The sequence below is a fragment of the Pleurodeles waltl genome, chromosome 10 (assembly GCF_031143425.1).
Source record: "Pleurodeles waltl isolate 20211129_DDA chromosome 10, aPleWal1.hap1.20221129, whole genome shotgun sequence".
Classification (NCBI taxonomy): Eukaryota; Metazoa; Chordata; class Amphibia; order Caudata; family Salamandridae; genus Pleurodeles; species Pleurodeles waltl.
In genome coordinates, this window is record NC_090449.1 from 444,417,481 (window position 1) to 444,444,319 (window position 26,839).

Consider the following 26,839-nt stretch of genomic DNA (forward strand, 5'->3'; position numbering starts at 1 on the left):
AGGTGCTGTGCAAGGGCCCCCTCTGGAGGGGGGCTGCAGGGCCTTTGTTACGCCACTAGTGGCAATGTGTACTTTTGGAGACCAAAAACGTGTTCTTCTTTTTGCCACTGTTTTTAAAAAAGCGAGGGCCTAGCAGCTCCCACAACAATAAAGTGTTACAGAAGTCATGCAAAACAAGACATGCATTGACGAAACCAAAAGAGTCTCAAAAAATGTTGGAGAGGTTGGCTTTGCAAGTAGTTGTTTATTTTCATGCTTCCCACAATCGTGTTGAAAATGGTTACACTGATTTTCCATTAGGAATATTTTTGGGAAATACTAGCATGCATCATCACAGTTTACTAAACAAGGCTTCAAAGAGTTAGCACTTAAAATTTCATAGTAACAACATGTTTTTTTCCTACTTGCATCTTTTTCTGAACATTTTATTTTGAAAGCAAAGACTCATCACTCTTGCTTACAAGCTTCTGCAAACACGTGCATCTAATCAGAGAGCATTCTAGGAGCATTATACTTAGCCCCATATTGTTAAACTTTTCAAACGTGTGTATACTCTTTTTTATTCATTTTTTTAATCTGGAACCACCGTCAATAGTGCAGGGCGACCTTAAAATGTTTATTTACAGCACTCCCACTAGTAATGAAGGTTTTTCATAAATGAACTATAAATACAAGTTCAAAGAGCATTAACATATTGACACACATTACCTCAACTGCAGACAGTTCCCTTCTCTGTAAACTGGCAGCCAAAGAGTTTGTGCTGCAGCGATTTGGATCTACTTGTCCAAGGACAAAATAAACATGAAAACTTATTGCCCTTGACTCCAAAAACAATATGCCCTAGGCGTCAAGAATTTTACATCCCCGCGGGAGAGGTTCACACTCTGCTTCTTCCTGATACTCATCAGTAGCCATGAGCATGGTTTCATCAGCCGTGTCAAAGAAAATCTTTGAGCGGTTCACATGGATCACTCTTTTGGGTGCCCTGCTAGTGTTTAGGTCTACCAAGTAGGTGACCTCCCCCTTTTTTTTTTTATAAGATAGGGTAAAGGCCACTCCACCTGTCTAAGTGCCCTGGGGGCCACTGGCTCCAGAACCCACACCTTCTGCCATGGTTTAAACTCCACCAGCGCAGCTATTTGGCCATACCACTGCTTCTGGAGCTGTTGGCTGGCCTCAAGGTTTTTGGATGCTTTCTCAATGTACGCTATCATCCTAGAACATAGGCATAGTACATAGTCCACCACATCTTGCTTAGGTTCGTGGAAAGGTCTCACCCAACCCTTCTTGACAAAGGCAAGTGGTCCCCTAGCAGGGTGGCCAAACAGAAGTTCATAGGGACAAACCCCTACTCCTTTCTGAGGCACATCTCTGTATGTGAAAGACAAGCATGGCAAAGGACATCCCATTGCCTTTTGAGTTTTTCAGGGAGTCCCATGATCATGCCCTTCAATGTCTTGTTGAACCTTTCAACAAGTGTACTGGTTTGTGAATGGTATGGTGAACCTGTAGACCACCCCACACTCATTCAACATGTGTTTCAGGTAAGCTGACATGAAGTTGCCACCTCTGTCAGAAACCACCTCCGTAGGAAACCCTACCATGGTAAAGATACCAATGAAGGTTTTGGCTTCTGCAGGAGCCGTAGTAGACCTAAGGGGAATTGTTTCAGGATACCTGGTAGCACGATCCACTACTACCAGTAGGTATTGGTTTCCTAAGGCTGTGGGTGGCTCAAGTGGACCCACTATGTCCACACCAACCCTTTTAAAGGGAACCCTAACCACTGGTAGAGGAATTGGGGGGGGGGGGGCGGGGCATTTGGAGGTGCACCTGCCTTACCACTGGCTTGGAAGGTGACACATGAGCTGCAAAACTCCTTCACCTTTTGTGAAATGTTAGGCCAGTAGAAATGGCTGAGAAGCATATTCCAAGTTTAAGTTTGGCCCAGATGCCCAGCTAGGGGGATGCCATGTGCTAGAATGACAATGAATTCCCTAAACTGTTGAGACACTACCTCTCGCCTGGTGGCACCAAGTTTGGGGTCTGTGGCCTCAGTGTGCAGCAGTCCCTCCTCCCAATAGACCCTGTGGGAGCCACTGACATCTCTCCTTTCCTGTGCAGCAGCTTGCTGCCTTAAGCTTTCAAGAGTGGGACAGGTCTTCTGTCCCTGGCACAGCTGGCCCCTAGAAGGTCCCCTCTGGGCCCAAGAGCCGTACCTGGTAAGGGTCAAGTTGCATGGGCTCAGTTCCCACTGAGGATGCTAATACTTCTTCCTGAGAAGAGGAGTATTGAGGTTTTTTCTGTTCAGAAGATGGCCACCCAGTCTTCTTGCCCTTTTCTCTTGGAAGGTTGGGCCATTATTTCAGGCTCCAACACTTCTTTTTTTTACCCTGTGCTCAGCTTTGTGTTCTCTTCTTTTTTTTTTTTTTTTTTTTTTTCTCTCTCTCTCTCTCGGATTCCCAGCTTTGCTGCATGGGTTTTTTGAGGTCTACCTTAAACCATGCCAAGGTCTTCAAATCATTCCCTAGCAGACGTTCAACTGGGATTGCAGAAGAGACCACTACCTGTTTCAAACCAGTAACCCCTCCCGCATTCTAAGGACGCCATAGCCTAGTGAAGCACCTTAGTTACATTATCAGCACCGTTCACTAGATATGTCTGTCCAGCCAAATACTGTCCTGGGGAAACCAGTTTTTCTGTCACAATGGTGACACTGGCACCCTTATCTCCAGTTGCGGCTGGCTGGTCATATAGGTGGCGGCGCACGAGGGGGTTGGGGGTGGTGGTGTCTGGGGGCACATTACATTAGAACCCCCCTCCCCCCCCCCCCACACACAAAAAAAAATCACCTTGCTCCTTGATGCGCCGCTCAGCTCCTCCATCTTGCCGCAGACACAGCCTGCCTTGCGGCCAATCCTGATGCTACTCAGAGCAGAGTCAGCATTGCTTGGGAGTGCCCAGCCAGGCCGCACCCAGGCCGACTGGGAGCTTGGGTAGGCTCTCTCCAGCCAGGCAACTGTGTTGCTGGGCTGGAGAGACTATTCTGCGCATGTGTGTTTGGCCGGTCCGAGATGGACGGGCAAACATACATGCGCAGTGAGGGGGAATGCTGAGCACTTCCCCTCATTGCTCGTCACCCCTGTGGCCCCGCCCCTTCCCCCAAAAACGATAATACACATAGTTAATTATAGTTTTTAGGGAAAAGGCTTGCAGCTGCCACTGCTAGCAGAGGGGTGTGGGGGAGAAACGGGTCGCTCCTCTGCCCTTATGGGGGAGCCACCCCTGCTGTATCCCTCAGGGCTTCCACCTTAGTCCTATTAATCAAGAGATGTTGTCTGTATTTGTTCATATTAGGGGGCCAGACAGCAAGAGTGGCAACATATACCCCACCCTCAGAAACTAAAGTAGCTTCAGTGTGAACCCTGATTTACTCTGGGTACACTGTTTTATAGCTATACCATAACTAGCTGATGCAGTACTAGTGGGATTCTTTTTGGGATAGACCTTGTCTCCAGTTCGGTGTCCATCCTGTCTACAGTTGAAACACCAGGACTTTTTGGGATCAAAGATTTTACCTTTGTACCCATGAGAAGATTCGGGCCACCCTTCTACTGAGGTTCTTGGAGGCCTTTAGAAGACTTTACTTTTATCCCTGGGTGTCTCACCACCCCTCCCCTGTGGAGGTTCTGTAACCCCTTGCTTTTGGTCACCCAAGTGGAAGTCTTGGTCACCCAAGTCTTGACTCAGTGGTCTGTCTTCTTTCCCAATTCTTAGGGAGAAATTGGACTGAGGTCTACCAAATATTGATGCAACTTTTCAATGAAGCAGTTACTTAAAACGTGTTTTTCATTGACAAGTTATAAAGCCCATCATAGTCATGCACTTCACTTCCAGTTAGCCAGTTTTCACTGAGTAGTCTACAAAATCAACCCAGGACTTGCTCATGGTTTTGTGAGCTCCCCTGAACCTAAATCCAAGGCCCTCAATCAGTGTAGCCTTCATGTCGTCACAGGACCCAGCATCTGCACCAGTGAGTGTGAGGAGCCTATCCCTACACTTACCAGTGAACAGTTCCCAAATGAGAGCTCCCCAGTGAGACTTTCAATCCTCTGGTTCCACAGGCCACCTCAAAGGCTGTGAACCACTTGGTTATGTCATCACCATCCTCATTCTTGGGGACAATACCTTTGGGGATTTTAGGGGCATCAGATTGCTCTCTGTCCGTAGGTATTAAGTTGCTGCCACAATGAATGGGTGCTAGGCCCATTTCTGATCTCTCCCTCTCAATAGCCAGGAGCTGTCTCTCCAAAGCTAGACTTTTGGCTATCCTTGCTAAAAGGAGGCTCTCTTTACTGAGGCTGCCCTCAGTGTTCCCAAACGAACCAGACTCCCCGGTGGGAGACCCAGATCCTGGAGTACTATATCTTTGGAATCAGGGGCACAGAGGCCCTGTCTTCCCTAGTTAGTTTAGGAGGGGGAAGGTCAATCTCCTGATCCCTAACTTTTTCCTCATCTGAGAGGTTATTATACTCCCGCCTTAGTGGGATGTTCCTTTGCATACTCTGCCAAGAGCTCCCAGAGCTGAATCTTGGTAGGTATAGAACCAGTATTAACCTTTATGAGACCACAGAGAGACCGTAACTCTCTCATCTTGAGATGGAGTTAAGATCAAGTTCCACATCCATATCCTCTGAGCTGTTGATTATTTTACTAAAAGGTTGGGAGTTTCTTTTAGGAACTAATACTACTTCTAGCTACCCACCCTTAACTATGGTAACTTTTAAAACTTAAAAGGAAATGCTAAAGGGATCTTTACCAAGGCCTTAGCAGGACTTTTTAATTTTTTTAAAAAAACTGTCAATTAGTCGTATAATTAGATGTTGGCTGAGTAGTAGAGGAAATTAAGTTATTGACCCCATCGCTGATCCACCAATGGAGGAAGTTGGCTCTGTATAAACTATTCCAAAATGAGATATAGTGTGCACACAGTCCAGTGGATCCCTAGAGGCTTAGCAGAGGCTAAAGTAGACAATACTAATGCTCTCTTTTAGGGTAGTATGGTAGAGCAGTTAGGTTTTCAGAGGGTAGTGCAACACAGTCAAGAACTGAGGCACCCACTCAATGACTAACTCCAGGCCAATGTATTTTTTATAGCAAATATATACTTTATTTCTAGAACCAGAAGGATCTTTCTTGCAGATAAGTACAGTTTAGGTTTTGCAGATAAAACAGTTTACAAGTAACAGTTTTCAATTTCAAAAGGAAACAGTGCAATTTCTTCTAGGAACCACTACAGTTCTAGGGGAGGAAAAGCGTTAATAGAGTTTACATTTAAGTACTCGACTTACGATCCCAGTCTTCAGGGGTTTGGATGTCATCAGGTCAAGGTTCAAGTTGACCCCAAAAATGCACCACCAGCAACACAGGACCACATGAGTGCAGCGGTCAAGTTTAGTCTCAGGTTTGCAATGGATCCAGGTTGCAGTTAAGTACCCGTGACTTTAGGGCACAGACCTGGGGTTTAGATGAGCACCCCCGAGGGGTGTAACAGTTCAGCACCAAACACACACCCTCAGCGGCTTAGGGGCAGCCAGGTGCAGGGTGCAAATACAGCACTGGGTGCCCAATGCTTTTCAATGGGGGAAATCCAGAGGTCACAAAGATGCTGCAGGCTGGGTCAAAGGGAGTCTGTTGCAGAAAACAGTAAGCTGAACAGGTAGGAGAGGAGCCCGCTGGACGTTGCTGGACATTGCTGGACCGTCGGTTGGCTTCCAAATCAAATCAAATCTTTATTATTTCAGCCAAACTGGCCATAAGAAAACAATTTACATTTAAAACGTCATATCAAAATACAGAAATATAGCCTCAAGTTAATAATAATAGATCAGTATTGTCAGTGACCAATAAAACATACAATTTCTTTTTGGACCAATTCACGAAATTACATCTTTACGTAAAACTTGGATCGAGTCAGTTTTAATAATACTAGGGTCATTAATAGCAATTTCCAGGATAATTTTGTGCAAATCATGCTAAGAAGTATAAAATTTATGACCTATGATCTGAAGTGCATAACGTATTAACGTGGTAAACTGATATGGGGAGGAACAACTAGAAAATATCCCAGAATGCTGCCATCCAAAAGTGCTATTGCACCTATACCCCAACCAGGGCTGAGCCAATAACGATTATCATGAAGTTGCGTCTTAACACGAGACTCAGATCGGGCGATAACGGCTTTAAAAGTGCTGAGGTCATCAATAATAATTTCCAGGATAATTATATGTAGATCATGCTAAGAATTATAAAATATAAAAGGCCTACAATCTGAAATGTACCAGACAAAGTGCATAACCTGGTAAAGCTAAAAGCCGGTGGGGGAAGGCGCAACCAGGAAATATCCCAAGATGTTACTAGGGGACTTAGCCCAACCATTGTTAAGCCAACAATGACCATCATAAAAATAATCATGAACTTTCTAAAAATGCTCCCAATCAGTAGCATGGAGGTTAAATTAGATAAACCTGTCTTAGCAATAAAGCATAGCAAACAGTGCAAAATACTTTTGGCGGACAAATTGCTAGTCACCCCAAGAGCATTACCAAAACAATTAGCAAACAAAAAGTTTCATTCAAAGGCAACCTTCTAAAGGTCTTAGCCATGGCCAGCATTAATCTATAGTGCTTTTTCTAAAAAGATTATCAAAACCCAATTGCATAAGATTGGAATCCTACGTTTGTCATTGAGGTATATGGCAAAAATAAGTCACTGCTTCGCATAGGACTTTACCAGGTGTCCCACCAGGCTCAAAAGGATCTGTTTACAGTGTTTCCATTGTGACATAGCAAACATTAGGTGTCCACATAGATTGTTTGATGTACAGGTGTTCTTAGTCTCCATGCAGCAAAAATATATGAAGAAACAACCATCACAATGTCTTTATCATCGAACACATACAAAGGGCTTCAGTCTCTTTGCACTTACTGATCTCATGCTTTTGGAAAAGTGGTCGTAGGTACTGCTTACGGAGATGGAGTATGAAATGGCATAGTAAGACTAAGTGGGATAATGTTGTTTGACCGCCCAGAACATAAGGGCAACAATCAGACCCTTCCACAGCTTTTGGGGACCACCTCGGTTACTGTAGCCACGGGCAATACTCCAATGCAAAAAAATACATATTTATTTTTTCCGCTGGATAGTTGTTATCAATGAAGATAACAGTGTCATGTTCTTGGTTAAATGACAGATGACATATCAGGAAAGGGCCTGGTAGGTTACAGGTCATCAGATTTTTATAGTTAGAGTATGCCTTTATAGCCATGGGTAAACTGGCTTTTATGATGTTTTTCAGGATGAAGCCAGAATTCTTGACACATGCATAAACCATGGCAACTTATGACAGCTTTGAACCTTCATAAAGTCTACTAGTGTTGCTCTATGTGGTGAACGTTCCTCCTTGGACAAAACCCGGAACCAGTATTTTATCTGAGCCATGCAATACAATCTACAATTCTTCCTACATGCAGATCTATTCTTACAGTATCTGCTGGTGTTCCGCGGCCCAGATGTAGTAGTCACCTTTTGAAATTATATTAGGTGGTGTGTATTACCAGTGCCTTCTTAAATCCCCAGATCTTAGTACCATGTAAAGTTGCCACCCTTGCTTTCATTTTGTAAGCCATCAGTGTCGATCTCACAGAGCGATTGCCACAGGATTTTGCGAATCTTATCACCACACCAGCTTGCTGGGCCAAGGAGGTATTACTTTTAGATAACTGTGGGGTACCAAGAAAGTTTTCCATCCACATGGCTGCCCAGATAGTCATAAGTGGTTACCTGATCCAAAGGTCCATTATTGACTTTGAAGGTAGCTCACAGCTTCTGTTTTTGGTTACATATCATGAATTTTGTTTTCCCAAAGTTGATAGTTTTCTGACAGCGCAAAAGGATTCAAATCCTTTCAATAAGCGATGCATCAATAACTCGGTTCTCACAAATAGCACCACAATATTTTAGGCCTCTTTCTTCTAACCACTGATCTAGGCGGGATAGCATCAGTTTACCAAAGATTTTGTCCACACTATCAAGCAAAGAAATTGGCTGAGGAAACTGCATCTAGGAGGTTTTTCCAAAGCTTGTGCGGGTAAAGCTTCTGTTTGTACCTTAATCTTTTATATTGCTGCCTACATTCAAACAATAGTTGTTTGTTAGTTTTACTCAAATGGTGGCTCTTTATGGCCAGTGACAGAGCCTTTTTCAACTTTAAGCATTCCTCATCAAACCAGCGTTGGTCCTCAGTTGATGGATTTTTGAGGATATAACTAGATCTGTTGTTTATTTTCCACTATTATTTGTACTAGCAGTTCTTTAATCTTCTGCAACTGTTGTGCCACCTCTTTTCCAGGTAGTGCTAGAATCGTGGTATGTAATGCCATTCATTTGTGACTGGAAGTATAGATATGTGAAACACACTTATCAGCCATTACAATGTTTTTCCTTTTTGTTTATAATATAAGTTTAGGGCAGCTTGTTTTGTTGGGGGAAGTAAGCATCAGAGAAACTGAATTTGGATGAACCAGCTCTATAAGGAGTGGATCATGGTTGCTTTCTATCCTGTCAAATACGTTCATGTCGATAATATGATGCCATGCTTCGATATTTATTGCAATGTAATCTATTACACTTTGCCTGCCATCAACTTGAAATGCTGATTTTAAGGATTTATCTGATTTGGTTCTACCATTTAAAAAGCACATTCCATCTTCTATTACGGCTTCTAGGAACAGCTCGCCTTACTCTGTTGCAGCAGCATTCTATGGGAGGTGGTGGAATATTCCACACGTTGTCTTCATCAATTATTGAGTTGTGCCCCATTATGGGATGCGGCTTGGCATTAAAAATCACCACATATCGGCACACAATTCTTGCACAAAAGGAAGGATTCTCCCAGCGTAGTTTCAGATGGTGACCTCAGCTGTTCTTGTAATCTTTTCCTCAGAGGATGTCTAGTTTAACTTGGGCCCTACTGCCTGATGGAAAATAGACATTCATCATTTCTAGTACCCATACCTTATTTCTTAGAATGATGGTTTGGATATTTTTATTTAGTGTAGTGTGGTTTATTTCAGAGTCTTCAAGCAACAATGTTCTGATCCAAGCAGTCAGGCCCCCTACTGGCCTGCCTTTTTGCTGTTTGATTGCAGGTATAATTAAATGTGGAGTAGCCATGTAGGATGATTAAGGCAACGATCCATGTTTCCTGGAAGCTGCAGATATCTTGCTGCTTTAAGAAATGTAACCAGTCCTCATCCTCCATTTTGTACTTTAAACCGGCTATATTCCAGCTTAGAATTTTTAAATACAATTTTGATTTAGTTTCCAATCCAATGAATTTTAATATACAGACTTTTTACTTCTAGGTCTACGAGTGACGGTCTCAGTGAAGGCTGGGAAGCTGAAAGAGATTTATTCTGTAGTATGTTACTGTATATACGGAACTTCATATTTGCCAGGCTGGACCGTTTAGGGAGATGCTGACAGTAGCTTGTTGCATCTTGTAATACCGAGCCTAGATTGTATTTGGACTCATACTTGCTTTCCAAATATGGCGTGTTTGCATATTCTAAAAATATAGAGGAATACAGTTCCTTTTCCGGAGAATCTATGCTAACACCCCAAGTCTTCATTAAGCTTGTATGATTTTGAATCTTGTTTGTTATCCTTGAGGAGGCCCAGATGTTTTCTGTGGATTCTCTACTGCTCGACCCTTTTCAATTGTATGAATCGAACTGACAATAAGTCGTTTGATCTTACGTGCTGCAGGCCCGACAGCGAATTAATGAGGTGTAGGATACTACTCCTATTGAGAATGTCTTGACTCCCTCTCGAAATATACTCTGGGGTGAATATAATTGTAGCTGCCTGCTCCTTATTATTACTTTGGAAATCCTCAGCACCCTCATGTTGGTTAGTTTCCTGTCTGTATGATCTCCTAGGTTCCTCTAGGGAGTTTACCCCTAGCATCTAGTACGGGTGGCTGCAGTTAAGCAGGCGCTGTCATGCTGCTGTTGGGTGCAATCTTTCCGGGGGGTATAAATCATCTGACCATGCTTGTTCATGGTGAATTATTGAGTAAGAAGGCGGCGGAGGCAAAAGCTCTTCATCAAAGTGCCCATTAATTGCCTTTCTTATGCTTCGCTCTGTCTTTCAGCGCATGATTTGCTGGAATTCTGGGTTCTGCCTTGTTGGAATCTAGAGGTAGGTGATCAATGCTAGGATGGGGTTGTAGTTGCTAGGCATTATTGCTAGTTACAGCAGCACGTAAACAATGTGCTAATGCCGGGTGTTCTACTTTGCTGATGTTTTCACTTTGAATGTGTGTGTTTCCGTTAGGCCACTGCGTTATGTTAGATGTCTGTGGGAGTGAATTGCCCTCACTATGAGAAAGCTCTTCTCTTGCCTGGTTCATAACTCGACTCACTGTCACCTCACCCCTGTTCATAGTGACCATATTTAATGTAGAACATGACCTATATCCCATTGGAACACGATTTATTTGAGAGTGGAGGATACAAGTTTTATCACACAGCTGGCCTGGATTTTGATTGAGAAAGTCAACATTCATCTCATCGTTTTTTCCTAGGCTGCCATCCAGAATACTTTGACCTACTCTCTGCTGTTTGATCTCCGAGTCCATTTGAGTTTGCGGTGTGGACTGATATTGTCCTGCTACCTTTGACTGCAGTAACAAGTGTTTTTTTGACAGCACTCCTTTTGACCCCCCGCAACATTATTTTAACTTTTCCTTTTATATGGTTCCTCCTCCTCTGTGCCTTTCTTCCATGAGTTAATGGTGCATATACAGTGGACATTGAGATTGTATCTCCAATGCAGCCTCAAGATTCTGTATGGTTCTCAGATTTTTGCCTCAGGAGTGGTGGCCCAGGATTGATCGTTAGATTTCTAGGGGGCGGGATCTCCAATTGTAAAATCAGCTTTTGGCAGATTTGTGAGGTTAGACCTGAAATTCTCAATGATATAATTTATAACCTTTAGAACTTCCAGCAGTTTCTCTAAACAAGGGAGCCTAATTTTGACTACATCTGGTTCTGAGATGGATTGCAGTCTTCGATTTGCCCTTACAGAGTCCTCCACTAAGGCCATTCTACGATCTCTAGTCACTATCGATGATATAAATTGCCTAGTGAGTTCTAGTTGGCTATCAAGTTTTAGGGATTGGATCATGAGCATATCTGCAATTGAATCCAATGTTGTGCACATAATCTTCATGATACTAAGTATAGGTTGATCTAGGGGATAATCGTTCTCGATTTGCAGCTGATCTATGCCATGGCCATTGATTTTATTCCCCACTTCGCCTCTTACATTATTCATTTGAAGGTCTGTTCTGTTGTTAAGGTTATCTAATGAGGAAAGCTCCCGCCTAAATTAGCACAGGCCCAGTCTGTCTAGTGCAGAACAATCCTTTCTGACTGAAAGAATAGGGGACGACTGTGATTGCAATAATTGCATTCTTGTTGAGTGCTCCAACTAATTATCCATTGTAATTGGGATGGCAACTTAATCAGCAGCTGAATTGGCAATTATAGCTACACCAGGTGGTGACATTGCGCAGATATTTGTTTTTCAGCAGGTGCGATTGCAATACGGGCCTGCTGAGATATTGAGAGTTAAATCTACTGTGCTCCTAATTGAATGCCCTGGAGTGCCTGATTCTGAGTTGCCATGCTGGGAGTTATATCCTCTAGTAGTGCTTGTTCTCTTGTTATCATGGTAAGTTCCTTGTTGCAATCATATAACTGTAATGATGGTAGTAATGGTAGAGGTGAGGCAGATGGCTGAATGTTACAATGGCCTTCGTCAAGTCCCCCAGAACTGTGCATCTCCCCTTTTCTCCTAGCTGCCTTTCAGGGGCAGAAGCAGGAACAAGAGGAGTTGGTGTCATATGCAGTCGATCAATATTAGTGTTGCAATGATTACTGTTCTCTAGACCAGTGTACTTAGGGATTGAAAGTGCTTGGGCCTTTGATCACAATTTAGACAATGGTTGATGCGGACTTCTGATCCCTTCGCTTTTATGAAGAACTAAATAAGCCATTTCTGAGAGAGACATCTGTCGCCTATTAGGTGCAATCATTCACTCACCCAGATTTGCATTACTATCCTCAATACTTCAGAGTCTTGCTAAAGACCCTTTAGGGTGCCCTACAGCACATGTTATATCACACTGTTCTAGCTCGTTTTCATCCTGGTTTGAGGTACCAATAGCGGAGAGAGTGGATAAGTTAGGAACCAAACAGGGCAATAATATAGCCTGTGTCATGGTTTCTAGCCCTTTAGGGAAAGTGCCCTCTGGAATACCTTCTGATTCCTTTGCAGAGTTTGTGGCCAATGTATTCAGTGTGACAGATTCCAGCACGGTGTGTGGGCAATTGCTTTTACACATTTGGCCTTCCTTTTCCCTCTTTAATTTTCCCCTTGATCATACATTTTTTTTTTTAAATGTTCCTCTGTTATTTCTTCTCTCTCTGTCTTTCAGTATGCTCTCCCAAGGAGCGCTGTCACATCCCTTGTGCAGTCTTTCTAATCCAGAGAGGCACAAGCACGCTCTGTTGGTGGTCCTTAGGTAGACTTGCAGCACACAGCTCTTCTGGATGTCTGGTTAAAGTAAAGTAATGGGGAGAAAGGAGATGAGGGAAATGGGGTGGATTGGGTGGTCGGGTCTGACAGGTGAGGCAAGTCACACCAGCCTTATGCTGACTGCTTCCGCCACAACCTACTCAACCTGTGGCTCGAAGCCTGCCTCCCTCAGCCTTGCTGTTGCCATGTTTCTACCCCACCTCCCAGTCACCGCAGCCACTGCTTTCTGCCTAGTTCAGATTCCTGTCCTTGATGCTGCCCAGATTCCTGCTTCCTTGAACCCCACCAGTTAAGGAAGTTGCTCCGCTGGCTAAACTTGGCCCTTGCTCCCATGGTCAAAATCAGGAGTATACTAGTGCCGAAGCACTGATAAGCTAGTGGATAAAAATTAAGTTACAATGCTCCCTGGTGCTAAAGGGGGGGCTGGAGGGTTAAAGGCTCCTGTCCTCTGTTCGCTCACCAACCTCCTGCTTCCTCCTACGACAAGACGACGAAAAGATGCACAGAATTGGTGGTAGGCAGCAGGCAATAGATGCCATCGCGTATAGTGGCATATGGCCGGGCGGGCAGCAAGGTGAGCAGCAGGTGAACAACAACAGGTGGCAAACGGGCGGTGGGCTGGCTGTGTGGCAGCAGCAGTGGCAGCTGCGAAGGATCCTTACATCTCCTAACAAAAATGAAAAAGGTGCCCCAGTTTTTCCAGAGTCCTGTCAAGGTTTGTAAGGCGCTGCCTCACCCTCCCTGGGATTACTTCCATCTCACAGGGAGGGGGGCACAAGCACCTTCGGGGCGCCGCCTAGCCCCCCAGATTACACCCTGTTTTCTTCTGGAGGGATGGGTTAGATCAGGGGGTTTCACAAACACACCAAGTCCTAAAGTGCTTCAAGGTCTTCCCAATGGGCAGTTTTAGGCAGATCTCAGCAATCCCTAAGGGTGTAGCAATATAGAGGGGCCCAATAGTCCAGCCGGTACAGCGGAATAGGAGGGTACCTGGGGGGCCAGGCAGCCAAGCAGATTAGTCAGATTTGGATGGGATACTGTTGACCTAATTATTCAGTGAGAAGGGTCTAGCACCACCTCTGCCATTTGCCTCCTGCTCTGAGGAGGAGTAAAATGGCAGGACAGCAAAAGGCCAGCAGAGGGAGCAAAGCAGGCAGAGCGGGTGGGTGTGATAGCCGAGCAGCAGGACCTAGTGTTATCCGGCGAGATGAAGCGAGGTGCGCAGGGAGCAGAGGGCACTGCACCAGATGCTTCCTGAGAGTTCTCACCTCCAAGCCTCGCTCAAGACTGTTCAAACTGCTCCAATTCCGCTGGGGACCTCCACCTCCTCACCTGACTCCAATACAAACCTGCAGCACTGAAGCAAGACAGCAACATGGTGCCACAGCTACAGACCCCTCCTGCTCCTCCCTTAGATCTTGAGGGACTCTCCTTCTCCAACCTCTGCCAAACAAATAGAATGCCCCACACACACTTTTCACGATGTGCACTGTGGGTTTTAAATGCAAAATTAACAATGGACTTCCTGAAGAAAAACTTGTTAAAAGTTAACAGTTTGACCTGAAGAAGTGATTCTCCAAGGCCAGGGAGCTGTGGATGCAGGGGTACCTTTGGGCATCAAGAATCTTCGTCAGATCCGGTCGCAGTCAGGGGGGTATTCCGGATTTAAGCTGCAGGCGGCATTGTGTTGGTCAGGAGCGGTCAACCCAGGGCGGACTTGAGGTCGGAATTGCCAGAGGACCTCTTTCGGTCCAGTGGGCAACCTGGATATGGGTGGTGGGCGTCGGGTGCAAAGTGGGGAGGACTCGCAAATCCAGGGAGGCTCAGGAGTCCTTTTGGAAGGTTTCTTGTGGACAGGGCCACTATCCACTGAAGTTCTTGGTCCTCTGCTGATCAGGTAGTCCTCTGGAGGTTTGTAGATGTCGCTGGTCCTGCAGGGTGTGTTGCCTTTTTTGTAGCAGGAGTCTTGAAGCTGCAGACAGGCCGACAGGGACGGGGCCAAGTAGGTTGTCATTTGGAGTCTTCACTGTTGGGGTCGACCCCTCAGTCCTTCTTCTTGAGGTTGCCAGGAATCTTAAGAGCAAGGTTCAAGGGTGCCCCTAAATCCTAGATTTAAGGGTGTTATAAGAGTCAGAAGGCTATAGACAATGGCAACTGTCCCTAAGGGTTTCTACACCCTTCCTGTGCCCACTACCTTTGGGGAGGGGGCACAATCCTATCCCTATTGGCTACTCTCCTCCAAAGCAAGACAGAGGATTCTGCAAGGAGGGGGAAGGGGGGGGGTGTCACTCCTTGTTTTTCCTAATTTTCCTTCCGGGCCTGCCACCAAAAGTGGGGCTTGGTCCAGGGGGACGGGCACTGGCTAGAGTACCCTGGGGAAGTGTAGCAAATGGTCGGAAGCCTTTGAAACTCACAGCCAGTTGTTGCTGTTCTTGCAGGGGGGAGGTGTGAAGCACGTCCACCCAGAGAAGGCTTTGTTCCTGGGCACAGAGAGCAAAAAGGCTCTCACCCCATGGAGTCAGAAACGTGTCTGCTAGTGGCAGGCTGGCACAGACTGGTCAGCCTTACACTAAAGGGTTGGGTAAAATACAGGGGACATCTGTAAGATGCCCTCTGTGTGCATTTTTAAATAAATCCAACACTGGCATCAGTATGGGTTTATTGAGCTGAGAAGTTTGATACCAAAACTCCCACTTCAGTGAAGCCACCATGGAGCTGTGGTATTCATAATGATAACCCCCAGTCCATGTACTCAATATGGACACACTGCACTTACAATGTCTAAGAATGGACTTAGACACTGTAGGGACATATTGCTCATGCAGCTATGCCCTCACCTGTGGTATAGTGCATCCTGCCTTAGGGCTGTAAGGCCTTCTAGAGGGATGATGTACCTATGCTTCAGGCAGTTGTTGGTTGGCATGGTATCCTGAGAGGGATGCCATGGCGACTTACCTTTTTCTCCCCACCAGCACACACACAATGCAGTGTCAAAGCCGAGCAACAGTGTGCATGTCCTTTGTGAGGGGTCCCTTAAGGTGGCACAATTCATGCTGCAGCCCTTAGGGGCCCTCCTTGGTCATAGGGCCCTTGGTACCACAGGTACTTTTAACAAGGTAGCTGTGTGCCAGAGGTATGCCAATTGTGGGATCAATGGTACAGTTTTAGGGAAAAAAAACACTGGTGCTGAGTCCTGGTTAGCAGGATCCCAGCACACTGTCAGGTCAGCATCAATATCAGGCAAAGTGTTCTCCAAGGACTGGGGGATGCGGGTGCAGTGGTCTTTAAATTTTAGGCATCGGATATCTTTGTCTGGAGCTTTTGCGGCCAGAGGGGTCCTCGGGATTCCCTCTGCAGGCATCGTCGTGGGGGGTGGAGAAGTCAACCCAGGGTGGGCACTTGCTCAGAATTGCCTAGGGATCCTCTCTAGCTGGTTGGGCCACCTAGACACGTGCCGTGGGTGTCGGGGCACAGAGTGGTCAGGACTCTCACATTCGGAGTGAGGCTGGAGTCCTTAGTTGTTTCTTCTTGGACAGGGCTGCTGTCCACTAGAGCTCTTGGTCCTTTTGGGTTCATGGCAGTCCTCTGGAGCTTGGCAGAGGTCGCTGGTCCTGCTGGATGCGTCACTGTTCTTGTGTGGGTTCTTTGAAGCAGTAGACAGGCCGGCAGGGCAGGGGCCAAGTCAGTTGTTGTCTTCCTTCTTTTCTGCTGGGATTTCAGCTTAGCAGTCATCCTTCTTTCTTGTTAGGTCACCAGGAATCTGGTGAGCTGGGTTCAGGGAGGCCCTTAAATACAAGATTTAGGGGTGTTACAAGGGTCAGAGGGCAGTAGCCAATGGCTACTGTCCCTGAGGGTGGCTACAGTCTTCCTGTGCCCAATCCCTTTGGGGAGGGGGGGCACAAACCTGTCCCTGGTCCCTGTCCTCCAAACCAAGATGGAAGATTCTGCAGGGAGTGGGCCACCTCAGCTCTTGACACCTTAGGGGTGGTCCTAGCTGGGGTGGTCACTTCTCCCTGGTTTCCCTAATTTTCCCGCCGGACGTGCTGCCATAAGTGGGGCCAGGTGTTACAGTTCCTGAAGGAGGGTGGTGCCACGTGCCTCAGAAAAGCACAAAGGCCCTCACCCCATGGGGTCAGAAATGTGTCTTTGTGGCAGAGTGGCACAGACTGGTCAGTCCTGCACTAAAGGATAGGGTAAAATACAGGGGGCATATTTCAATAAATCCAACACTGGCATCAGTGTGGGTTTATTGTGCTGGGAAGTTTGATAACAAACTTCCCAGACTTCAATAAAGCCGTTAAGAAGCTGGGGAATCCGTAATGACAAACTCCTAGCCTATATACGCAGTATGGCCATAGTGCACTTACAATATCTGAGAATGGACTTAGACACTGTAAGGGCATATTGCTAATGCAGCTATGCCCTCACCTGTGGTATAGTGTACCCTGCCTTAGGGCTGTAAGACCTGCTATAGAGTTGATAGTAGGAGGCTGGCTGTCTATGTAGTGTGCAGAGGTAGGCATACTATGTAGGGGGTCCACGAAACCACATGTTGGTTTCCAGGGGTAAAAACTAGATCACCCAATGCTCTAATTTTTAGGGTACTTTGGTTGAGCAGTTAGACCAATCCTGGAGACGTGCAAAGCATTTGTTGTACTCACAGCATCAATCTTTCAACTCACACACTCAAAGGAATAACTTGAGATCAATTTATAAAAATACTTCAAATTTATATACAAATTTTAAGACCAAGATCATCAGAATTTGGCAAGTACTTTTTGAGATATGAATTTTTGAAGTTTACGCACCATAGGAATCAAAAGAGAATCACCTTTAAAAATATATATAGAAGTCGTACCAAGTTTACAAAGTTCTTTTTTTGCCGGTTCATCGAGGTCATCAGTGGGCACTCTGTGCCAGCTGGAGAAGTTCTGGCAGCTCCCGGTTTCTGTGGGAGCAGTGGTAGAAGGTTTCTGGAGCTAGTGCAGGGTCACTGCGAGGGACCACTTGGAAAAGCGAAGCACAGGTAACTTTAAAGATGGTTCCTTGGGGTCCTCTTGGAGTGTTGAGGTTGCAAGTGTTGGGGGACACTTAGGGCACAGCAGATTCTTCAGTGCAGGGCACAGGGTGGCCAGGTGCAGAGCAAATCGGTGAGCTAGGAGCTGTGCACAAGGATGCCCTCAGGAGCAGTATGTAAGTTGGTTCCAGGGTCATTCACAGGACAACGGAGTCCCTCTGGAAGGAGGTCTGGGTTGCTTCCACCTAGTCCTTTTTCAATCCCGGAGGGCTGGTTTTCTCGATGTCTGACATGGGCTGACCAATACCCCTAGTACTGGCACGGTTTGGCCCCTGGAGGTCACAGTGCCACCAAACTTGGCACACTGGCAGGGTTTGTCCTCGCAGGTGTCAGGCTGCAATTTGGTCCAGCTCTGGCATCCGGTTCGGGAGTTAGTTGGTTGTCAGTGAATTGACCCGGAATTGCTTGATGGTTGCTTTGACCTTCTTTGGAGTTCATCCACTCTGGAAGGAGTTTCCTGGCGATTTGCGAAGCCTGAAGGTCCTCTCGGGTTTTTGCTGAGTTGTCCAGCAGCTCCTTAGTGGCAGTCAGGTCCTGGGTACAACAGGCAGAGCTTGGTGCTTTAACTCATCCTTAGGTCCACAGTTTTTGTGCTTCGGATCTTCTTGGTGCTGGTCGTCTTTTTTCCATCGAATCTGGTTTCCCAGTCTAGGGGTGCCATCTAAATACTAAATTTAGGGGGCATTTTAGGTGGAGCCTGGTAATGACCAATGGGTCATTTACCTTAGGGTAGCTACACCCACTTATTGAGCACTTTCAGCGGGCAGAGGTCGCTTCTCTATACTAGGATGGCTATTTTCCTTCCATCCAAGATGGGGGAAATTAAATGGAGTCTCCACCTTGCAGGCAACACCTAAGGGGTGGTGCATGCCAGGTGGGACCTTTCCTCCTACCCTTTGTGTATTTTCCTGCCATTGCTACTGCCAAAAGTGGAGGTCTGCAACAGGGGCGGCCATGTGCTGCTGGCAGCAGGCCTGGGGACAGAGTGTCAAAGGAAGTAAGCCCTTTGAAGCTCACCGCCAGTGCACATTTCTGAGAGAGGGGGTGTTAGCACCTTCACCAAGAAAGGGCATTGTTCTACAATTCAGAGATAATGATCTCTCTCCCAAGGTTGTAGATTGGAAGTCTGATGGTGGTAGGCAGGATGGTACCAGTCAGCAACCATGCCAGGGTAGTTAGCTTTTGCAAGGGGTGATCTCTAAGGTGACCACTGGGTACATTTTATAATAAATCCACCACTGGCATCAGTGGGAATTTATCATTCTGAGTTGTACGATATCAAACAATCCAGGGTTCAGACTGGCCATCATGTGGCTATGAAACTCATACTGACCAGTGTCCAGCATGTGCATTTTAAAATGGCTGTTCTGTTCACTCACTGTGTCCCAGGTTTGGCAAGGACACAGTGGGGGCATATTGATCATGCAGCTACTTCCTCACATACAATATAGGGCACCCTGCCTTAGGATTGAAAGGTCTGCCAGAGGAGTGACTTACCTATAGAGCATGCAGTGTGGAGTAGACAGGGCACACAGGCAGTGTGCCATGTCAAATTTACTTTTTAGGTTTGCATCAGGGCACTCAGCCTGCAATGGCAGTGCTGTGTGTTCTGGAATGCATGGCCCTAGAGGGTGGAAGTCCGTGCTGCTGCTCTCAGGGGTCTACCCTTAGTACCCCATGCCCTGGGTATCTAAGTACCATTACCGTGCTGCCACCCTCAGGGGCATGCCCTGGGTAACTAAGTACCATTCATTAGGGACTTATAGTGGCAGCTAAAGGTGGTGCCTATTATCTTTGCAGGTTTTAGGGAAATAAGACTGGCAACCGGAAGCTGGTTAACAGGATCCCAGTGCACTCCAGTCCAAGTTGCATCCACAAACCAGGCAAAAAGTATGTGTGTTACTGCAACAACGTGCAAGTTTCCCACAGAACTTGCACCAGCCCAGAGGCCAGGAGACTCAGACAATATCCTGGAGAGGCTTCCTAGTCTGTCAGGTGAGGAAGAGAAGGAAAACAGGCTGGTTAGTTGCAGGGCCCCCAGGCAAAAAGTGTGTGTCTGGGGTGGGGGTGGGAGGGGGTGTTGGGAGTACTGCAACAAAGTGCCAGTTTCCCACAGTGACTTACCTATGCCACAGGCAGTGGTTTGTGGGCATTGCACCCAGAGAGGGATGCCATGTTGACTGTTCCTTTTTCTCCCTTCCAGCACACACAAGCTGCAATGGCAGTGTGTATCTGTTTGCCTATTTAGCATTACATGTACATGCACTTCAAACCTCCCCAAGATACTCCCAACCTCCACTATTCAAGAATATGTTAAGCGGGATGTTTGTTTCCTGAGCTCAAACAGGAAACCTAAATGGGGATGTGCTACTTTTCCTATGACAAATCACAAATCCAAAACTCAAGCTATGGATTCTGTTTTTGAATGTTCATTTCCAATGTGGTATTGGCACCCATACATTGTTATTTTGATATGTCAGTTAGTTGGGTGCAGTGGCACAATGGGGGCAGACACTAGAACATGGTGCCCAGGTCCAGGATTGTAAAATCTCTTCTAATTCCATAGTAGAACTTCCATGAGCTCCATAAGAGGACCTGAAATGCAAATGGCAGGTGAAGTTCTGAAAGAGGCACATTTTGTTCAAGGAAGATCAGCTCTTTACACTTTTTTTTTTTACCTTGGCCAAAAATGATCCCTGATGCCAAAGGAGAATTCCAGGTACTTCAAGGTACACAGACAGGTAACATGCCTCACCTGTGTCCTAATGATGTTCTACTAAAAAGGAATCACGTGCTGGGATTGCAGCTGAACTGTAATCCCCGAACACAAATTCTTTCAGGAATGAACTGGTGCTGTCCCAAAAAGTGCTTGTTTGGCAACTGAGCTCCTCCTTCGATTCCTTATTGGAGTTCTTTTTGGAAGCAGTACTATGGCAGAGAGTGGAAAGGGCATATGTTAATCTCGGGGGACCTGTAACGCTTTCTAAACACAAGGAATAATTTGGGTTAAGTGACAAAAAAAAATAAAGAGTAGAGTTGAGATTCCTAGCAGAAGGTGTGCCTCACTGACCTCTAAGAACGATTCTGCATCTCAGCTCCCTCAGGGGAGTGGATCAGGGGTATGCCACCACTCACTCCCACACCCCCAGATGCAATCAGTACCCTTCAGGCCTGAAATGCTCCCTGGACAGGAAAAAATAATTTTGGGTCAAATTAAAAATATAAACAAATAATTATAGAGTGGGAGGTAGTGTCCTGTCACAAAGTGTGACTGACCATGAATTACCCCTGTTTTACTCATTCCAAGGGAAACATGAGGGCAAATGCAGCTATATGACCACCAGTTGAAGGAGCTAGCTACCATGGGGTAGTGAATCCCAGTCCACTTGGCTTCATGATGTACCCTCTTCGCTTCTCATGTCATATCAGTTTTTTCTGCCCACCTTGGCAGGGCAGATCAAGATATTTAACCCAGAGTCTGATAACCACAGATTGGTAGAAAGAACTAAAAGACATCAGATACTGTAAACAGTGGAGCGGCCCTCTCTTAGCACAGACCTGACCATCTGTGGTGGAGTCCTATGGGGGTATGGACTTACCCCAGTCCATTATATATTTCCCTGTTACCGCTTTCTACCCCTTGGTGGAAAGACAGTTAATTCCATGATAGTGAGGAGGTGCAGATAAATATAAGAAGGGGCTCTCCATCCACCTGATTCCACAATGTATTTCCCTAGTATCTAGTTGCACTTCTTCTGGAGCTGGCAGACAGTGAGTGAAATATTCCCAATCAGCACCTCCCATAGGAAGAAATACTACAATTGTTCTCAGAGTGGACAGAGAGGCAGTCTATTGCGAGTTCCGTCTGAAACCACAATCCACTATATATATATGTAACAGTAAACATACACCTGATACCTAATGGTTGTTATAGCCCCTAAGGGAATTGAGACTGGTCAGCCCCCAAATCAGGAAATCAACCCATCAGTCCCAAGGAGCGAAAAATACTCATATCTATATCACAGGTAGGAGAGTGTGGCCTCTAAAAAATATTTCCCTGGGGTCTAGTAGCACTTTCTGCTGCTCTGGTGTGAGTAGATTGGGGGTATAAAGACTACATTCCTGTGCTAAAAACGTTTGCTATTTTGTTGGGTCCCTCCTCCAGGGTAATCCACAAACCCCAGATAACTTTAGAATTCAAAAAACGTATGAAAATAATTTATCCTGGACACGTTCAGTGTATAAGAATGTAGGAAGGTTTAAGCTCATGCTGGCCTAATCATCAAAAGACCTATAAGAGGATAAAGATGCAAAGATTTACAAATGAATCTTCTTCATCTTCTGACTCCTTTTCATAACACTCTTCGCCGAGGGGGGCTTAACCCTAAGGAAGTCCGTTCGGCAAAATGGCCTGATCCCCAGCTTTCATATTGTTGTAGCGCAAGATGTTCCTTCATTACTCAATTTTCTTTCTTAGTCTGCTAGGCAAAACACAAAGTGGGGCTATTCCCAAACACTTCCACCAATAAAAAGCTTTAACTATTTTCTTTGACAATGCAGGTTTTTTTTTTTTTTTTTAAGAAGAGGGAGCAGCAGAGCCAATTGTTATATTCCCCCTCTCAATGCATTGCACAACCAGTACATGAGCAATGCTCATGCACAATGCTGCCAAAAGCCACATAATTTGGAATGTGGGTGAGCAGGCTTCACGAACACCATTGTAGAGCGGGGCAATGATGGCAGCGAGGGTTTGCCATTGGCACTCTTTGTCCCCTATGTAAATCATTTTAGCGTCAACATTTTCAAGCCTTTTACGGACACCCTACTTTTTCCACTTGCAGGTTTAAGAAGGCAGTGACTTACTGGCCAGGCACGGCATTAACAGCTTTTATCAGGGATGAAGCCTTCCATGTACAAAAGGGAATGAATGCTTGAACTGCTGCTTCAAAAGCTTTGTGCGCGTTATTTATTAGTAAAGCTTACAGATTGGTTGCCAACACTAAACGTTATGTGCGTTGAACATGTTCAGTTGATGAGGTGAGAGAAATTTGTTGATGTGCTTTCTAAGTTGCACAAGTAACGAAAGAAACAAGGATGACGTTACATCTCTTGTGCTGTGCGTCTGTAAAACTACTATGTCTTCTGCGCCTTCTACTAAGTCTGCACTGCTGCCTTGATTCCTAATTTCGGTTTGCATTTTTCTAGTTCTACCTATATATTACTCTACATCACATCTGCTGAGATTTAAATGAGGTGGTGAATTCCAGGGCTATGTGATCACTGGTGTCGGTCAAAAAAGCGGCACTACTGTAGACAAACGTAGTGGGCTACTGCGTAGATCAGGTACTGCCCCAGTAAAACTACACCAGTAGTTATACTGGGCACTACCAGTAAATGTTCAAATCAATTAATGGTATATGAAACCAACGGAGCATTTATGTCAGTATTCCATTAAACGAAAAATTATGATACTGTCCCATTAAAAGCATTGCAGTTGGAAGTAAGCAGGTTCCCTTAAGAAATGAAGGCCCTTCCTTCTGCAGCTCTTAGGTCGCAGTACAAATTACAACACTGATATACAAGAATAGGACCATCTGACACAAATAAGTTGCAAATTAGTTTGGATGCCTTTGGCCCTGCATAGCAGCTACTTGCTATGGTTCAGTATGAGTCTTTATTTACGATGTGCGGTAGAGGAAGGTTGCACAATTTCACATGTGGGGACAAACCCTTAAGACAAAGAAACAAAGAAGAACAGCTTTAAGGGGCACCTTACAAGGGGGACATTACTGCTTCCTGAATAATGTATTTCATGTTATCACAAGGGTGATATTTAGATCTTTTGAGATACAAAGAAATACGTTGGTTTGTGGGAAGAAAATAAACAAAATATTAAGTAAAGTGATGATACCTTCTTGTTCAAGACATGACTGGCAATTCGGCAAAGCATGAGCAATCCGTCTTCCTGTGCAGTCCATGTCACCCGCAGACGAGTCATTCTCTGCAGGGCACTTTTATCTGCTTCATCATAATACCGATACTTCTTAATTTTGCTTTCCTCCAATGATTTTTCTTTAAAAAAATAGATTGCAGGTGAATATAGTCACGCCAAAGTAAGAGCATACATACATACAAGGTTACACAGGCCATTTTTAAATGTAATTGTACATTAGCCTTTTATATCCTAAAATGCTATGCAACAATTTGGGTGGTGATATTTAGCGGTACGTGAGGAAGATGAGTGCGGCAAAAACAATATCACTGCTAAGTAAACTACACATTTTAGATATTTAAAAGTTACTCACTGGCAGGAGAGATATGTCAAGAAAATGGGGGCGGTGAAAAGTAAGTGGTAGTTCGACGTTTTGGATCATTAGCAAGTGTGATTACTCTAAAGATAATTTCAATAACAGGAGAGGCCATCACATATATTTGTGGTGAGAGAGCTCTATTGTTGGGTACCGGAAGGGATAGAAAATTTAAATCTGGCTGGGCTGAAGTACAGGTCGAATTAAGGGCAATAAAAGCTTTATATTGGCTGCTCATACATATAGAGAGTATATCTAAAGAATAAAACGTTAGCGGAAGACAGTGCGCCTCACAGACAACCAACTAGTGCCCATTAACGGTAGGTAGTAGTGTGCATGATAAGGCTGAAAAAGACGTCAAGATAGTGCCTTTTTATGCTGAGGTTACCTAGTACTGAGGGAGGAAAAATAAAAGATTGTTACAATCCATATATTCTGTGCACAATAAGCCTATTGAAAAGAGCCTTAGGAGTTGCGATGAGGGCCTAGATTGAAAAGGAATCAGGATAGGGGGAAGAGACCACGGTTCAGGGTCAAGAGAATCTCATGCTGCGTAACGTAAAATACAATAAATGTGATTTGGTAAAGATCAGCATTAGTCTCAGAAATAAAATCCAATGTAGGACATAACTGAAACATCCAGATACTCTGTTCTTAAGGAAGGTGGCCCAGAAAGGCAGAAATATATTGATCATTGTAGGAAGTTGGCTCTGTATATACTATTTAGAAGTAAGAAATTGTGTGCACAGAGTCCAAGGGTTCCCCTTGGAGGTAAGATAGTGGCAAAATTAGATAATTCTAGTGCTCTATTTTGTGGTAGTGTGTTCGAGCAGCAGACTTATCAGAGGGTAGTGTTAAGCATTTGTTGTACACAGGCAATAAATGAGGAACACACACTCAAAGACTTTCTCCAGGCCAATAGGTTTTTGTTTTGAAAAATATATTTTCTTAATTTATCTTAAGAGCCACAGGATCAAGATTTGCAGTTAACACTTTAAATGCAAGGTACTTCACTTAGATACTTTAGGAACTTTGAATAAAAGCAATACCATATACAGTATTTTTAAAAATGGCAATAAGCTATTTTCAAAGTGGAAACGGTGCAAAAATCAGCAGTTCCTGGGGCATAGGCAGCCCACCGTTGGGGGTTCAAGGCAACCCCAAAGTTACCACACCAGCAGCTCAGGGCCGGACAAGTGCAGAGGTCAAAGAGGTGCCCAAAACACATAGGCACCTATAGAGAACAGGGGTTCTCCTGTTCCAGTCTGCCAGCAGGTAAGTACCTGCGTCCTCAGGGGGGGTTTGTAGACCACTGGGGCTCGAGCCAGGGTTGTCGGGTGCAGAGTGTGAAGTCTCACGCTTCCAGCTGGAAAAGTTGCTTCTTTGTTGCAAAGAAGTAGATGGTTTTGAACAGGGCCGCTGCTCACTGGAGTTTCTTGGTCTTTTAGTCCAGGGCAGTCCTCGGAGGCTTCAGAGGTCACTGGTCCCTGTCAGATGCATCACTGGTGCAGGTTTTCGAAGTTGGGGACAGGCTGGAAGGGCTGGGGCCAAAGCAGTTGTCGTCTTCCTCCTTCTCTGCAGGCTTGTAGGTCAGCAGTCCTTGTTGCTTCAGGTTGCAGGAATCTCGTTTCCTAGGTTCAGGGTACCCCTAAATACTAAATTTAGGGGTGTGTTTAGGTCTGGGAGGGCAGTAGCCAATGGCTACTGTCCTGGAGGGTGGCTACACCCTCTTGTGCCTCCTCCCTGAGGGGGGGTGGGGGGACATCCATAATCCTATTGGGGGAATCCTTCAAAATCAAGATGGAGGATTTCTAAAAGGTAGGGGACTCCTCAGCTCAGGACACTTTAGGGGCTGTCCTGACAGGTGGGTGACCCCTCCTTGTTTTTCTCATTATCTCCCCTGGACTTTCCGCCAAAAGTGGGGGCTGTGTCCAGGGGGGCGGGCATCTCCACTAGCTGGAGTGCCCTGGGGCATTGTAACACGAAGCCTGAGCCTTTGAGGCTCACTGATAGGTGTTACAGTTCCTGCAGGGGGGAGGTGTGAAGCACCTCCACCCAGAGCAGGCTTTGTTTCGGGCCTCAGAGGGCACAAAGGCCCTCACCCCAGGGGGTCAGAAACTCGTCTCTCAGCAGCAGGCTGGCACAGAACAGTCAGTCCTGCATTGAAGGATTGGGAAAAATACAAGGGGCATCTCTAAGATACCCTCTGTGTGCATTTTTTAATAAATCCAACACTGGCATCAGTGTGGGTTTATTATGCTGAGAAGTTTGATACCAAACTTACCAGTATTCAGTGTAGCCATTATGGAGCTGTAGAGTTTGTTTTTGACAAACTCCCAGACCATATAATTAATATGGCCACACTGTACTTACAATGTCTAAGAATAGACTTAGACACTGTAGGGACATACTGCTCATGCAGCTATGCCCTCACCTGTGGTATAGTGCACACTGCCAAAGGGATGTAAGGCCTGCTAGAAGGGTGACTTACCTATGCCACAGGCAGTATTTTGTGGGCATGGTTTCCCGAGGAGGATGTCATGTCGACTTTGCCTTTTTCTCCACACCAACACACACAATCTACAATGGTAGTGTGCATGTGTTAGGTGAGGGGTCCCTCAGGGTGGCACAACATATGCTGCAGCCCTTAGGGACCTTTCCTGGTCACAGGGCCCTGGGTACCACTGGTACCTTTTACAAGGGACTTACCTGTGTGCCAGGGTGTGCCAATTGTGGAAACAGTGGTACACTTTAAGTGAAAGAACACTGGTGCTGGGGCCTGGTTAGC

At 45.5% G+C, this 26,839-nt stretch overlaps 1 protein-coding gene across 1 annotated transcript in view; it reads right to left on the reverse strand.

The window, feature by feature from the left end:
• GTF3C1 (general transcription factor IIIC subunit 1) overlaps window positions 1–26,839 on the reverse strand; it is a 1,928,973-nt gene that overhangs the window by 702,470 nt on the left and 1,199,664 nt on the right. The window contains exon 24 of the mRNA XM_069210709.1: window positions 23,655–23,815. Within this exon, the coding sequence (XP_069066810.1) occupies window positions 23,655–23,815 (161 nt within the window). The remainder of the gene's footprint in view (window positions 1–23,654; window positions 23,816–26,839) is intronic.